Source organism: Lagenorhynchus albirostris, chromosome 2, assembly GCF_949774975.1.
Source record: "Lagenorhynchus albirostris chromosome 2, mLagAlb1.1, whole genome shotgun sequence".
NCBI lineage: Eukaryota > Metazoa > Chordata > Mammalia > Artiodactyla > Delphinidae > Lagenorhynchus > Lagenorhynchus albirostris.
Window position 1 is genome coordinate 81,183,823 of NC_083096.1, and position 16,611 is coordinate 81,200,433.

General features: G+C 49.4%; 1 protein-coding gene across 1 annotated transcript; it reads left to right on the top strand.

Annotated features, from left to right (window-relative positions):
• The first annotated feature begins 8,831 nt into the window (after positions 1–8,831).
• On the top strand, positions 8,832–15,571 carry ZNF697 (zinc finger protein 697). Its single transcript, XM_060142378.1, has 3 exons — positions 8,832–8,977; positions 12,503–12,783; positions 14,193–15,571. The coding sequence occupies exons 2-3, from the start codon at positions 12,540–12,542 to the stop codon at positions 15,569–15,571; spliced, it is 1,623 nt and encodes a 540-aa protein (XP_059998361.1). The 5' UTR covers positions 8,832–8,977; positions 12,503–12,539.
• The last annotated feature ends 1,040 nt before the right edge of the window (positions 15,572–16,611 follow it).

Sequence of the window (16,611 nt, forward strand, 5' to 3'; positions counted from 1 at the left end):
AGACCCCAACGCAGCCAAAAATAAATAAATATTAAAAAAAAAATGACAGTCAGTACTAATTGTTCAGGTTGATATGCCATAGGCTTTCTTTTCTCTCCAACTGTCTCTTTTATGATGACTTCTTTTTCTCTTTTTATGATGACTTCTTTTTCAAATGCTGTACCAAGGACATGGAATTATTAAATGTTTACCATAACACTCCATTAAGTCAATGCTAATTCAAAATGACTGCTTTTTTCTGACCAATGAGATGTCTGTTTTGTCTAAGAAAGACGGTAGATAACTCAAAACCTGTTAATTCAGAGGTCATTTCTGAGGATCCCATGAAGGTAAGTTTGAAGAATATCTTTTATGTTTTTCAGTGGAAAAATATTTAAAATCAAAATAGGGGGAAAAAGCAAGAGTCCAGAAGAGAACAGGAAAAATAGGAAGAAAGAAGTTAGCATCAATGAAATGCTATCAGCAAAGCCAGAGCACTAAACCCATGAATAGGACAGAGCTCGTTGGGAGAGTCTGGTGCAGGGGAGATTGTACTTAAAAGGAATCAGGTAACCTGAATGGTAGTCCCAGTTCTGCCATCAATTCACTACCTTTGTGAGTTCAAACAAGGCACTTATCTTCTCTGGTCCTCATTTTCCTTATCTGTAAAATGAGGGCTCCTTTAAAGAAATTTTCAACAAAAAAATTGTGAGATTCTCCCATTATCTGTGGAGGGAATCTCTTCATTTAGCTTGTGGTTGGCTTGCTCCTGTCCCCTGGCCCACTTCTGCACCACCTCCCACACAGAGAATGCAAAGCTATTCAAACAAGCAAAAAGATATGATAGAAAAGAGGGTGAATCTGAGAAACTGTATTTGTAGTCATGGGCCATGTTGGGTGAGTATGGGTTGGGTGGTACCCTTCCTTAATCGTCCTTAAGTGTGACCCGGACTCCTTGTACTGGGGAGTTTGTTTTACTCCCAGAATCCCCTTCTTCATCTGGGTATTTCCCTGTTATTCTGTATTTGCAGGCAGGATGACTTTGCTAACACTCTGAAGATTTGTTACGAATGAGTTGGTGACTTTTTAATTTTAAAAAGATTCTAATTCATTTTCTTTTCAGAAGAGAAGGATTAACAAAGTGTTTCGTGTCCTGGGTAGGTTATGGCTTGACTAATGTGCTTTGACTCATTGCCCAAGTAAGCAATGATGGGAACCATAAAACCGGGGTCCAACTTGTATAAATTAGCCATATCCTAGAGAGGCAGCGTGTCAGAGGCTTGAAGAGCAATTTAACATCCTCTCAGCGCACCTGCCACATAACACAAGGAAGCGAAAAGCTGACAAACGACTGATGGCCGGGAGCCCAAGTCTCCAGCCGGAATCTTTCGGCCAAGCCCCATAGGCTATGTTGGGCTGTGCAGAAAGGGGACTGGAACAGAAATTGAGATGCCAGTGTCTCCTGTCTGTCCTCCACTGGTGCATTCACGGGTCATTCACTTAACCTCTCTGGGTCTCTGTTGCCTGACTCACCTGTAACAGGGCACTAGACTAAATCAGCAAACGGGATCAGGCGGGTTGCGTTTGCCAGGTGCCTCATTCTGCTCCACACCCTTTGAAACTTACTGATGTTTTTGTCTGTGCTACTGCCCGATTTGAGGTTTACTGTCACTATCTTCTCCTCTTCACCGGCCCACCAAAAGATCTTGTGGCCTACAGTGGTGAAATTGCTCTTATCCCCCTTCCCCCAAAACTGCTCTGGATAATTTCGGAATGATAGGAATGTATCATGCATCCTCTGTAGTACTGGTTTATAGCAGGGCTTCTGTTTTGTTTTTGTGCCATGAATCCTTTCAGAGTCCGGGGGAGAGCTGTGGGCCTTCTTATCAGAAGAGAGGTTCTGGGGACGCATTCACACAAGTTATCGGAGAGTTCTTGGACTCTGAAGGCCCTCAGACTAAGAACCCAGGCCTAAGGAAAATAGCATTTTTCTGTTTACACGCTTCTATAGGACTGCTGCTCTCTCCAGGAAATGCCAGGAACTAGAGGTAAAAGGATGTAAGGAACCCAAACAGTCTGAGCCTGACGACTGACTTAGGAACTGTGGTGTTCAAGGTGTGAGTGGGTCCTGGCCACTCCAACCTCCTCCTTGAGACAGACGCCTCGCTGCCTGGATGAGAGCTGTGTCCTGTCACTGCTTCTGTGTACCATAGACTTACCATGTCTCCTTGGCTAAAACGGAAACTATCTACAAGCTTTTGGTTTCCAATATAAAGTGGGAGCATGATATCTTCTAGCTGTTCTCTTTGTAATGTGGTATGAGTACATTTGGATAGCATCCTTAGTGTTTCACTGAGAAGGACACTAATTTAAAAGTTCTCAGTTTGGGCTCATAAAGTAATTCTGTTGCTGCCAGGCTTCATCTCATGGAGATCACTTTTTCATAAATCACCAGTGTATTAGCTTCCTTTTCATCTGCACACATTTTTTTATCCCCTTAGAAGATCATCCTGGAGATGATGAATTATCAGTGTACTTAATCTGTTGGACCCTTGCATCATTTTGTCAGCTTGGCTTTCCTGGGGATAAAGCATTCCGCTTGCAGAGATGTCATGACCAGTGCCCCCAGCCAGGTTTATTTCCTCTCCCTCTTTTTTTTTTTTTTTGACGACGCCACATGACTTGTGGGATTTTAGTTCCCCAACCAGGGATCGAACCCAGGCCCTTGGCAGTGAGATCAGGGAGTCAGAAGCACTAGACTGCCAGGGAATTCCCTCCTCTCCCTGTTGCTGAACTAATGGTGGAAATAAACAAGCACTGGCTGTGGCAGCATCCTTCTTTGAGTTCTTGGGAAATATGCAAGTAGATGAAAGCGGAAACAGTTTTCTGATTCTATTTTGTATATTACAGCTGTTGCTCTATCTCATAAAAAGAAAAAAAGAGACTCAAAAGCATGAAACTTAAATTTCTTTCATCTCTTTTCCCCACTGCCTCCCCTCTCAATACCCGAGAGCTCTGTTCAATATTAGGCATTGTAATCACTCCTGACTTGGCATACTTTGTAAAAAGCAGACTAATCCTTTTGTGGAAGTCACTGACATTTTATTATGGTCTGCTCAGAATGTAAATGAATATAATCAACCTTAAATTTCAGAAAAAAAAAAGATTTGTTCTGTTTTCTATTTTTAAACTTGATTAGTAAGCTTCGTAGCAAATAGAAAAGTAAAATCACATATACCACCACCCAGCTTCAGCAGTGATCAATGTATGGCCATCTTGTTTCATCTGCATCCCTGCTACTCCCCTCTGTCCTGGAATTCCAGACGTATCATTTCAAATGGAGCAAATTCCAGACATAGCATTTCACCTGTAAATATTTTCCTGTGTATTTCTTAAAAACACGAGAGTAATTCCTCAATGTCAAATATCTAATCCTCATTCACAAGTCCACAATTGTCTTATAATTTGTTGTTGTAGTTTATTTCAATTGGGATTCAAATAAGGTCTATCACTGAGGTTGGTTGATACATCTCAAGTGTTTTGATTTGTACGTTTCTCTCCTTTTTTTCTTGCCATTTTTATCATTTAAAAATAATTAATTTTTGGCTGCATTGGATCTTCATTGCTGCACACGGACTTTCTCTAGTTGCAGTGAGCAGGGGCTACTCTTTGTTGCAGTGCGTGGGCTTCTCACTGTGGTGGCTTCTCTTGTTGTGGAGCACGGGCTCTAGGCATGGGGGCTTCAGTAGTTGTGGCACACGGGCTTAGTAGTTGTGGCTCACGGGCTCTAGAGCGCAGGCTCAGTAGTTGTGGCGCATGGGCTTAGTTGCTCCTTGGCATGTGGAATCTTCCCGGACCAGGGCTTGAACCCGTGTCCCCTGCATTGGCAGGCAGATTCTTAACCACAGTGCCACCATGGAAGTCCAATTTTTGTTATCATTTCTGAAGAAACTGGATTGTGTCACACATTTTCCTATGATCTTGGTTTTGCTGATACTGTTATTTTTAAGGAAATAAGAGTAACAAGTATATAATTTTAAAAAATGTGTACTTGAGTGTATGTAAATGTTTCACTTTACGCTGAAAAAAGTCTAGCTATGGAGTTTAAAATTTAATCAGGCAGGAACAATGAAGCATCAGGTGATGTCCCTCCATTTTTATTCTCTCTTTCTCTTTGTTGGAAGACACCTTGGAGGATTATATGCAGAGGTGTCACTTACCCACTGCTGAAATGAACTGGGCTGGAACATGCCAGCCATTCTTTATCAACGATGCCAAACAGTTATTTTAGGCAGAGAATTGGAAGAGCCATTTTTCCTGTTGAATTTGCAGTGGGAAATTGGGGTGATTGAATGTATGCCTCAAACCCTTTGGTCCCAACATTCCTCTCTCCCTATTCACTGTGATGAACATTGTCTTGAGGGCTGTTCATTCCAGTGGAAATATGATCACAGAATCACCTGGGTTGGAAAAGACTTCCTGAGGTCACCTGACCCCATCTGGTAAACTTAACGAGGGATTCCAACATCAACTCTCCCAGAACAAAGCTGTTTGTTAACAACTCCCATATCCCCCATAGACCCCCTTTGCATTCTAAGTCTGTTTTCTCTTTTGTCCTTCAGTGAAATAGATTATTAAATTGCTCTTGCTGCTGTGGGGTGTGTATGCCTGTACACACACATGTCTGTAGATCTTTAATTAAGATTAATTTTGATTCTTCCCTGCTGTCTTTTACAACGCATACACCCAGAGACCCCATTCCATTCTCTGTATATAGTAATGTTTTTTATGAAAAATAAGATGTTTTCCTGAGTAAATTTCGACATAGGATGGGATTATTGCAGAATGTATTTTTTAGCTACGGTGATGGTTAATTTTATGCATCAACTTGGCTGGGACGGTAGGTACACAGATATTTGGTCAAACATTATTCTGGGTGTTTCTGTGACAGAGTGTTTGGATGCCATGAACATTTAAATTGGTAAACTTTGAGGAAAGCAGATTGACCTCCATAATGTGGGTGAGTCTCATCCAGTCAGGTGAAGCCCTGAATAGAACAAAAAGACTGATTCCCCTGAGCAAGGAGGAGTTCTCCAGCAAAGAGCCTGCAGACTGGAACTGCAGCACCAGTTCTCCTGGGTCTCCAGTCTGCTGGCCCACCCTGTGGATTTTTGAGCTTGCCAGCCTCCATAAACACATGAGCCAATTCTTCATAATAATTCTCTTTCTGTGTACACATCCTATTGGTTCTCTTTCTCCGGAGAACCCTGACAAATAGCGTGGGGAAAAAAAGACAAGTATGTGCCCCAATTTATTTGGCTGTCTGTTTTTGAAGTGATGTTTTATATTAAAGAGATGGAAAGATCACTGGAGAAGCCATCAGAAAACTGAGATTCTGGCCATAATTTTTCTAGCAAACTGCCTTTCAGTCTCTGATCTGGTCACTTTCCCTCTCTGAGCCTCAATTTCCTGTCTGTGGAAGGAGTTTCAGCGAACGGATTCCCAAGTATATGATTCCAGGAAATACAGACATTGAACATTTGAGCCAACTACTGAGGAGTTATCTGAAGACAGTTTTTCTGAGGACTGCCCAGGTGCTAGATAAAAAACGACGCTGAGGGGCTTCCCTGGTGGCGCAGTGGTTGAGAGTCCGCCTGCCGATGCAGGGGACATGGGTTCGTGCCCTGGTTCGGGGAGATCCCACATGCCGCAGAGCGGCTGGGCCCGTGAGCCATGGCCGCTGAACCTGCGCGTCTGGAGCCTGTGCTCTGCAACGGGAGAGGCCACAACAGTGAGAGGCCTGCGTACCACTAAAAAAAAAAAAAAAAAAAAAAGACGCTGAGGCTTTACATAGGTAGCGCTGGTAGACGATGCCAAGCAGAGCAGAGAAAAAAATCTTGAACAGAAGTATTCCCTGTGCATCAGGTAGAATATTCTATTTTAGTTAAATGTAAAATCTGGGACGAGTAAATGCCTGCATGAAAGCCTTTAGCTTCTGTGCCTTCTCATCTGAGGGCAGATGGTCTAACTTTGAAGCAGCTTAGAATCTGTCTCTGCATTGCAATAATTCTTATTTTGTGCGGGAGTTGTTAGGTGGTGGCAGAGGCTTGGCAGCTGAGGCCCTACAGCCAAACTGAGGGGTCCTGGCCCAACCATGAGACAGGAAATGCCTGACCCCAAGGACATATGTGCTATTCTTGACCATAAAGATTGGAAAGAATCTCAGACTAGCTCTGGCCAATGGGGCTGTAAATGGATTTCTCTGTTGCCTTGGTTTTGAGCCTGTCTCTTTTTTCCAATAGGGCTTCCCTCTCCAGGTAGAAAAGCAGTCACCACAAGGAGGAAACCATATTATTTTAGCTTCTCCTGTCTGGAGAGTGGTCAGTACTTAGCTGCAGTCATCTTTTAGCTGTGTCTGAAATTACCGTGCACCTCATGCAGCAGTCTGCCACTTGGGAGGTTGGCATTTGGGGTTGGACAGTCTGGGTGTGTGACTGGGAAGTCAGCTGGCCCTTGGGGTGCAGACACATTCACCCCGTTCACTGGAGGCATCCCCTCCCAGTATGGTGAGGTGGAGTTCTTTGCCCTTTTCATTCTTTCTGCCCACAGGCTCACCCCATGAGGAGGCAGGACTTCGATGGCTGTATCCCCTGAGAGGCTGGTTGCCTGTTTACCCAGTTGGTGCCAGAAGACTGACAAATGATGAACCCCCCGGAATCCCCGGTTAGACCCCAGTTATGGTCATGAGTTCAGCCTTTAGAGCCGCAGACTTAAATTGTTTTTCCAGCATTCTACGCAGCCGGGCGCCCCTGCCGGACTCTGCGATGGAAACCATCCCTGGGGAGAGAGTGGTGCGCAGGGGGCGTGGGAAGTGAAGGGAGGAAGCACTGAGGGCTTCGGGGGAGGCGGGATCTGAGCCGCGCCGAGGTAGGGAAGGGACCTCCAGAGCAGAGGGGACCGGAAAGGAGCTGCAGCCTGGAGGAGGCCGAGTGGGAGCCGCTCCTGGCCGGCCGCCTGGCCGCTTCCTTCCCCTGACATGACAGCCCCGCCGGCCTGGCTCCCGGCCACCTGGCAGTGGCTGTGGCACATGACTGCCTGTCCCGCCTGGGAGGGGGCGGGGAGAGGTCTGCTCTCAGGCGGTGGCTCCCCCAGCCTGGCCATCCCGCCTGCCCAGGGGCCGCAGGTGGGCCCGCTCCTCTCCGGGGGGTACGCCCTGGCCAGCTGTCCCCTTCCCGGGGAGTGGGAATGCCATGGCAAGGAGCCAAGAGACGCTGGGGAGAGACCTGACAGTACCTAGGAGCTGTGTCACCTGGAGCTCAACTGGCTGAGCCTCAGTTCTCTTCACGTGGAAAACAGGGTGGATGACCCTCGGTGCTCACCCGACGGAATTACTGGAGTCAAATGAGAGGGATCCGCTCCAGTGCAGGGTCAGCTGCATTGGGCATCCCAACGGGAGACGACTGGCAGCAGGGGGCTGTGAGCGCCGCACTCCACCGCTCCCATTCCCGCCAGAGGGGGCGTGACACGGGAGGTCCTGCGCACGATACCCCAGAGAAGGACGGCCAGTGGCTCATCTACCAGGCAGGTGGGGGAGAGGTGTGTGCCTGTGGGCATCAACGTCTTGGCAAGAAGCGACGCTGAATCCTTAAAGTGGTGGCGCTCTTGCTGTTGGAAAGGAATGGGTTTTGCGTTTCTATCGGTCCAGAGGGCGCTGTTGGGAGAAGGTGCCAAGAAGCTCAGGCAGGTGAAGTTCTGATTCTGGCTCCGTGGCTGGCTCCACTTCCCCTTCCCCCACCTCATTCCCTCCCTCCCCGATCCTTCCTTCCAACATACGTTATCACATTTACCTCCACTGTGTAGCAATATCTTCAGACTGATCGGATTCGTCTTCCGCAGGGGGTTGAGCTTGTCTAGAAGGCGCTTGAGCCTAGTGACTTTATAGAGTTAGAAACATTACTCTTTTCTGAGTTGGGGGGGGGTAGGGGGTAGGGGTAGGAACATGAAAATATTAAAGGTTCTGAAAACTAGAATTTGAGCAGTCTCGGCAAAGTTGGCTGATCCTACCCTGATGTGGTCTGCGCCCTAGAGAAGGGTTTGGTGGTGGCGGTCTTGGGTGTTTGGGAAGTTAACAGCTTGCTGTGGGAGTCTGCTAAACGAGCTGGAGTTGAACATGTCTAACGAAACTGACAGTGGTGCCTCCCTGGATTCATGCTCCTGCTTGTGGCATGACCTGGAGAAGAGGACTCGGGCACATTCACACCCAACCTCCTCATTGAACAGAAGCCCAGAGGGGCAAGTACTTACTGTAAGTCACACAGCACAGTGTCTTTGGTGGCCAAAACCAGGGCTCTCCTCATTACTGCTAGTTCAGTGATTAGAACCAGATGCAGAATGGATCTTATTTGCCTGACTACTCCCACTGTTACCTCTGTTTGGTTTTTCCCCCCTTTAAACTTGTACCCCTTCTTACTGGGGGGGAGAAGAGCTCCCTTATAGATGGTTTAAGTCAGGATTTGTTGGACCACGCATACTTCAGACGAATACTTCCTGTGTGCAGGATTGGTTATCAGCATCTCCAAACCAACATGGAACTGAACCTTCTTCCCTCTCCCCAGCTCACCTAAGCAGCCAGCCCCTCCCTGGTTCTTGTCTCCACGTGGTGGGCTATTCATTAATAGAGCCTTGAGTGGCAAAGCCCGGGGAAGTTTTCTGTTCGTACTTGCCAAACACCATTCTCGGTGAATATAGCTGTGAAAAGGTGACCCCCAATTTGAGAAGTGTGGGTGTGTGTGTGTGTTCTTTAATCAAGTCATTGCCGTAAGTTTCACACTATAACTACCACTTACTGTGTCTCCACAGCGTGCCAGCTGCTTTTCCACTAACCTTAGATGGTAGGTGGCAGCATGCCTGTTTTTAGGGATGCAGAATCTGAGGTTCAGCAAGGTTGAGTCACTTGCACAAGGTGAAGGAGCTGACAGAGAACAGGATTTGAACCCAGGTCAGTCTAGCCACAAAGCTGTCGCGGTGTCCTGCCACCTCCTCATTAGCCAAGCCTGGCCTTGCCTCAGAAAACATGTTGCTAGTTCTTATTCTGAGAATGGATGGAACAGAATGTGCCTAGATAGCTAGTGACTGACAGTTCGATTATACTGGTGTGGAGATAACATTTCTGAAAATGAAGGCTTCTAGATTGAGCGAAGCACAACTCCTGTCCTTGTCTTCCTTTTTGCTGCTTTTGAATAATTGTAGGTTTTCCTATAATGTATTTTATCACGTTGAAAACAAAGTTGGCATATTTTGCTGATAATAATACATCTTTATTGTAGAAAAGACTGATGTTCACAAAAAGGAAAAGTTATCCCAAACAACACACCAGCTTCTGGTTAAGAATGTGGGTACTGGAGCTGGACTGCAGGGGCTTTGTCCCTGCTGTGCCACTTACGATTTGTATGACCTTGAGCTAATCGCTTAACTTAAGTGCCTAGTTCCTCGTCTCTGAAGTTGAAAATCATACCCTGCTTCATTGGGCTGTTGTTAAGATTAAATGATGCAAAGCCCCTAGAAGTGACCAAGAGATATTTAATATTTTGGTAAATCATCTTCTGGTTTTCCTCTCTGAGCCTGTGTAGACATGTGTAACTATATGCTGGTGTGCATATACTAATAAATGAGATGATTTTTAAACCAGCTAGTTTTCGTCTAATAATATATTGTGACTACCTTTCTATACCTCTAAATAGCCTTCTCCGTTACTTGATAGCTGCGTAGAATCCTATGATGTGATTGTGTGAATGGAGCTGAATCCATATTGTGGGGCATGCAGATTTCCAGTTTTGCACTAACATAATGCATTTTAAAACAGATTTGAGTAGATGTTGTACCATGAGTGTATCTCTCTAGGCAACAGGAGCTTCCTACTCTTTCCAGAACATACCTAATCCTCCCTCCCCTGGTGTGAATAAGGATCTGGACATGCTCCCTTTGGGAGCTCAGAGCCTCCTTAATCCTGAGTGGGGCAGCATTGTGAACTTCATAAGACAACTCTAAATGGGGAACTTACTCAGATTCTGCCTCTCCCTGCTCTCCCCACTTAAATCTAAAAAAAAAAAAAAAAAAGTTTATTTATTTAATATCTCTGGTATGAACTATCTCTTGGTTCCCAAGAAATCAGAAAGTCCGCTTGTTCCATTTTTGCTGTGTCTGAGGTGATCTCTCAGAAGGCGCTCTGTCCTTCTTAAAAGGGTTTGGGGTAAAACCTTAAGCTCTCCTGCTTTCCCAGGGTAGACCGTTAAATCCTACCCTTTATGGTGGAGGGCTGCAGTTACTTCTGCACCATTCTGGGTACCATACCCTGCCATTTTAGTTTTACGAATTTCTGGTGACACACTTATTTGATTTCCCTTATTGATAAAACTCTTCTTGCTGGTCTCAGATTGGCAGAAACCATTGATTAGGTCCCCTTTAAGTCCCCCTCCCACCTCTCCACTGCTTTCAGCCACTAGCAAACCAACAGGTCACATGTTTGAAAACCTCCTACCGCCCATCTTCGGGGTGTATTGTATCTATGCAGACTCAAGGGCTGTACTTGTCTGTAGAGTCTGAGCTCCAGGAGGCAAGAGGGTGATGGGTCGAAGTGACTCGGGGTCAATAGTCCCTTGCGGGATAGACCTCTTAAAAGGTTTATGGCTTTAAAGGGATTTTCTCCTACAGCCTAATCCTGAGTGTTTGGGACCTGGCATTTTAAACAGTTATACATTCTAAAGGGACCAGCTGTGTTCCTTCAGGACACTGCTGACTGCCCATCCTCAGTCCAGCCATTTTCCTGTGATGTTTAAGAGGCAGGCTTGATGTTTCCCTCTAATCTAGGGAGCATATCATCAGCTCTGAGAAAGGATATAATGTGCTATTTAGGGCCGTGAGTCTGCCAGAATTACGGAGGGGCTGGTGTGTCTTTGAGGTGTGCTGGAATGGCATCAGGACTTAGAAAGGGGAATACTGTGTGAATTCCACATTTGGACTACTCAGAGTATCAAGTCCCTGCCACAGTATTTTCCAAAGTGCTTTTGAATGTTTCCTTCTGACACCCTCCGTGTGTGAAAGGTTACGTAGCATTATCCTCCTTGCCCTGATGAGGACACTGAAACAATGAGAGGTTAACTGACTTGCCCTGGGCTGCAGAGTAAGGCTGACTCCACCGGAAAGGCTGCTGCCCGTAACTCCTGCTTTCCACACCGAAGCGTCACAGAGCCGGGGCTGCCTCTGGGAAGCCCTGTCAACAGAGGCAGGTAGGAAAAGCCGCATGGTCAGCCATATGCTTGCTAGTCCTGTGTGGGGACTGCCAAGGCAGAGAGAGAGCTGGACACTTCAGCGTCGGTCCAAGATCCTTGACCCGTAAAGTGTTTTGCTGCCTTGAGCTGAGCTGTAAGAGTGATAGACGGCAGACGTCAATGATTTTTGGCTCAGCTGTGCAGTCTTGGCAGGGCGCCCTATACTTTTGAAACGTAAACCTGCCATCTACAAAAGGGTTTAGGAATCTGATGTCATCGTCTCCCTACAACTCACATGTTGGCCTGTTCTGTAGCGGGGTTAACCAGTTGTGCCAGGGGACGTTCCTGTTAAGGGCTCTCTACAATTAAAGTATATAATAAGGCAAAATATTTCATCAGGCTATAGAGATGGCTTCTGATACAGAGGGTCCCTGCATCCCTTCCACCACCCCCAACAGACCTACTAAAGCTTGAACCACTTGGCTCACTGCTCACAGGAGAGCAGCAGATCCTCACTGGAGCCAGGATGCTGCTGCTGTTGGTGACACAGTCTTAGATAAGAAGCTGATATGCCAATGCTTTTGTTAGTCTTGTGTCTCCAATGTACTTTTCCTCTGGTTCCTTGGAGGCCCCCTCATAATTAGCTAAAATCCTCACAAAATTGCTGTGGGTTTGAGGAGGGCAAGCTGCCCCTCCCCCCCCAGCTTTACTGAGGTATAATTGACCTCAGTAAATAAAATATTGTATACAAATAAAAATTGTATCTATGTAGAGGAGGGCAAGCGTTAACTAGAGTAAGGAACTCATGGAACTTTGAAGCAGCACAGTTGGTTTAATTCCCACTTTACTGCTTACAAGTTAGCCTTAGGCTAGTGGGGTCTTCTTTTTGAGCTTTAAGTTTTCTCATCTGTAAAATGGGAATACCACTGTTACCCCGCTGTTAAAGCTATAGAGCCGTGTTAATAGAATAATCCACTTCATATATGGAAGCAGATGGAATTGTAGTCCAGTGAGAGTTGACATGTGGCCTCATGAGTTGTCACTGTTCCTCTGCTACCCAGCCAGACCAGCCTCCTTTTCGCTCAGTTCTATTTACCTTAAAGCGTGAGATGGAGCAGAGATCTGCCATCTGGGGCTTCGAACTCTGTACGTTTTATTGGACTGTGCCATTGATTTTCATGGAAATCAAAGCCAGACCTGGTAGGGGGATGAGGCCAGACTCACGTGACTTTATCTGTGTGTTTTGTCTGGAGCAGGGATCCGTGGTCACCTCCCTTGTCCTGGTCTTCCTGGATGGAACGAGAAGATAAACGGGGCGTGTGTGAAGCCCAGGACTCAGAAGACAAGGGGATGGACTCTGATTTTGAGAACTCTGAAGACAGGGAAGGGGACCCAGAAGACAGAGGAATGGGCTCTAACCCACATGATGCAGACAAGAGAGAATGCCACCTGGAGCAGGAGATGGGCTCCAACCCACAGGATGAAGCTCTAGGAGGGGACTCAGAGGAGAGGGAACTAGTGTCCAACATCTGCACAGGTGAGGAGAAAACGGCAGTTTCGGTGGAAGTCGCCGCATTCACATTTATTTCTAGCTCCTCCAGAGTGATAACCAGGGGCAGCATTCTTAGGAGGCAGCTCTCTAGAGGACACCATTAAGCAGATTCTGTCTAATGCCTGAGGAACATCCTGTTCATCAGTCTGGTCTGAGGTGGGCTGTACTGGTAAACATGGGTGAAGAGGGTAACTCACAGGCGTGCACTTTACAGCATACAAAATACTGCCATAAAGTAACACTTGTAACAGCACAAGAGGGAACACAGGTAGCATTGGGACCTACGTCCTGGCGTTGTTGGAGAGTTAGATGAGTTGCTTAGCACAGACCTAGACGTCTACAGTTACAGTCATCATCCCCGCTTGCAAATAAATAAACACAGTGGTAAGGGACCTGCCCAGGTTCATGTGGCTAATACCCAAAGTGCCCAAGGCCTCTCTAAATCCCTTGCTATTTGTGATCTGGAAAGAGTAAACGCTGGGCCTCCATCCGCTTCCTTGGTTCCATCTTTGGGCTTTTGTTGCTTTATCCTGCTCTGTGCATGCCTTGGGGACAGAAATGAGCTGAAATACCTTATGATCAGGGCCGTGAGGTTACAGTCCTTCCCCAGGACACCTCCCAGACCCCGCTACTGCCCTCCCTTACAGTGCACAGAGCACGTGGTCTTTCACCTCCCAGTAACTTTCTTGGGTGTCCTCTGCCTGGGGATAAGCAGCCAGAGGCAGACAGATGTGTGTTCTGGATCAGCCTCTAAGTTGGACTCACCAGCTCTAGGCCCTGCACTCACCTCCCCTTTTTCCCAAGCCCCCACCCTCCTTACCTAGTAAAGCCCTTAGGTTGGGGTGTGTTGGGTTTGTTGTTCCGCCTTACGCGGTTGCAGACTGACCAATCATCTTTAAAAACTCAGTTGGGAGCCTAGTTAGGCCGGGTGGTCTTTTCTTGTGGTTGGCTGGGGTGGCCTTGTCTTTTGAGGCTAGGGCCTTGAAAGGCATTGGTGGCTCTTGGAGTGGGCAGATGTCTTCCGAGATCCCAGAGAGTCCCACTTGGCCCAGACTTGACCTTCTCAAGCTGACTGTCAGGCCTTCAGGTGGCCCTGGGGAACAGAGCCTCAGGTCCAGTGGGTGGGGCCTGGGCCCGGAGACAGCTGCCTGAAGAACTGCAAAGCCAAGGGGGCAGGTGAGCTCGCTCTCCTTTAGGCCTTCCCCAGGAGTCACCAGGTGGGAAGGAGGCTGGAAGTGGGGATGGAGGAGACAGGGACCTTAGAGAGAGAGTTTGAGAGTCCCCGGGGGAGGGGATTACCCCGTGGCCCACCCTCTTATTGAGACGGGCTTCCTCTGGGTTTACCTGTTGAGCGCCCAGTATAGTCACCCCCACTGCCGCCTTTTCTGTTGCAGAGGGGCTGCTGAGCGAGGAAGAAGGGGTTGCTCTCCGTGAGGAAGACGATGACCAAGCTGGAGTAGCTGAGATGGCGATGTTCGCAGGGCTGTCTGAGTCCGTCGGCATTTCCCGGAGCCCCCAGGAAGAGGGGGAAGAGGAGCAGCCGCCTCCTGCCGTGCTTCCCTGGAGGCGGCACCTCTCCCTGGGGAGTCGACACCGGGGTGACAAGCCCGCCCACCGCCGATTCCGCCGGCTCCACCACCCCATGGCCATGGACCTCGGGGAGCTCGACAGCCTGATGGCCAGCATCATGGACGCGCCCACCATCTGCCCCGACTGCGGGGAGAGCTTCAGCCCGGGCGCCGCCTTTCTGCAGCACCAGCGCATTCACCGCCTGGCGGAGGCCGCCGCGGCCGCCAGCCTGGAGCCCTTCGGCTTCGCTGGCGAGTGCGGCGGGGTGGTGGGGATGATGGGCGTGGGCGTGGCGGGGGGCTTCGGGGCGGGGCCCGCGCTGGCCCGGCCCCCGCGCGAGAAGCCCTTCCGCTGCGGGGAGTGCGGCAAGGGCTTCAGCCGCAACACCTACCTGACCAACCACCTGCGGCTGCACACGGGCGAGCGGCCCAACCTGTGCGCCGACTGCGGCAAGAGCTTCAGCTGGCGCGCCGACCTGCTCAAGCACCGGCGCCTGCACACGGGCGAGAAGCCCTACCCGTGCCCCGAGTGCGGCGAGGCCTTCAGCCTCAGCTCGCACCTGCTGAGCCACCGGCGGGCGCACGCGGCGGCCAGCGGCGCGGGGCCGGCGGCGCTGCGGCCCTTCGCCTGCGGGGAGTGCGGCAAGGGCTTCGTGCGCCGTTCGCACCTGGCCAACCACCAGCGCATCCACACGGGCGAGAAGCCGCACGGCTGCGGCGAGTGCGGCAAGCGCTTCAGCTGGCGCTCGGACCTGGTGAAGCACCAGCGCGTGCATACGGGCGAGAAGCCCTACATGTGCTCCGAGTGCGGGGAAACCTTCAGCGTCAGCTCTCACCTCTTCACGCACAAGCGCACGCACTCGGGTGAGCGGCCGTACGTGTGTCGCGAATGCGGCAAGGGCTTCGGGCGCAACTCGCACCTGGTGAACCACCTGCGCGTGCACACGGGCGAGAAGCCCTTCCGTTGCGGCCAGTGCGAGAAGCGTTTCAGCGACTTCTCCACGCTCACGCAGCACCAGCGCACGCACACGGGCGAGAAGCCCTACACGTGCATCGAGTGCGGCAAGAGCTTCATCCAGAGCTCGCACCTGATCCGCCACCGCCGCATCCACACGGGCAACAAGCCGCACAAGTGCGCCGGCTGTGGCAAGGGCTTCCGCTACAAGACGCACCTCGCGCAGCACCAGAAGCTGCACCTGTGCTAGGGCTGCGCCCGACGGAGGCTGCGCACTGGGGGGCGGGGCGGGGGGCTAGATGTCCTGGGGACAGACCCTGTAGAAAGAAATGGGGAAGGGGGGAGGGGCAATCGGAGAATGACTGGGGAGCCTTGAGGTGTTGGGGGTCCTGAAGGGGAGGGTTGAGTAAGACTTGTTCCTTTGGGGGTGCTGTATTTTGCCCATCTCCTCCCTAACGAAGAAATGTTTGGGAGGTGTGCTTGAGCGTGGCGACGTCACCACATACACGCTGTGGAGGATGAAGAGCGTGGAGGAGCAGGCACTTTGAGGACCTTGAGGAAGGGGAGTTGGGGGTGGGGGAGGGTACAGGATGACAGGCAATAGAGTAGCTTGGGCAGTGATGGGCCGTGGGAAGCGGGGAGAGCTGGGAGAGCGTGTGGTTGGAGTGAGGGTTACGGGGTAAAGTGAAAGGCGGGTATGAGTAATTCTGTCCTGGTTTCAGCAGGTATTAAGCCACTGTTGGCCCTGTCCCCACACATCAGCTATAATCCCGCGAAAAGTAGAGGAACTTTGTCCGTCCTACGGGAGTGGATATTTGTGTGCTCTTCCCTTCCTTCCTCTGAGCCACAGCTAGCTGCTATTTTGAGGTGTCCAGGGGAAACTGGGCAGAAAAGCTAGGCACCCTCGTCTCCAGGGTGGAATCTCTGAGGTTTAGAAATTCATTCACAACTGGTTTTCAGATCTGGGAAATCGTGGTCCTGCTCCTGGTTCTTTGCTACTTCCTTTAAAATAGTCTAGCTTCATGCTGGGTCAAGGTAGTCCGTCTGGATGACCAGACCCCTGCCCCCGGTGTCAGGTGTGTTCCAGGCCCAGTATTTCTTTCAGGTCTCATCTGTGATCTTTTTAAGTGCTGGGAAATGGAACAGTCGCAGCTCTGTGTGACTTTTCCTTTCCCAGGTCAGCTTGATGCTTGTTTCAAGTGAAACTCAGGCCATCAACAGTTGCCCCAGCGACCTGCTACAAAAGTCAGTTTGCTCAGTTTTGCTGGCCTTATGTGAGAAATCCAGGAA

What these genes read in the sequence shown, in the direction of transcription:
- ZNF697 (XM_060142378.1), top strand. Translation starts at nt 12,540, where the DNA reads ATGGAACGAGAAGATAAACGGGGCGTGTGTGAAGCCCAGGACTCAGAA. An exon ending in AGTGTCCAACATCTGCACAG is followed by an intron (nt 12,784 to 14,192) that starts GTGAGGAGAAAA and finishes TTTCTGTTGCAG; the next exon opens with AGGGGCTGCTGAGCGAGGAA.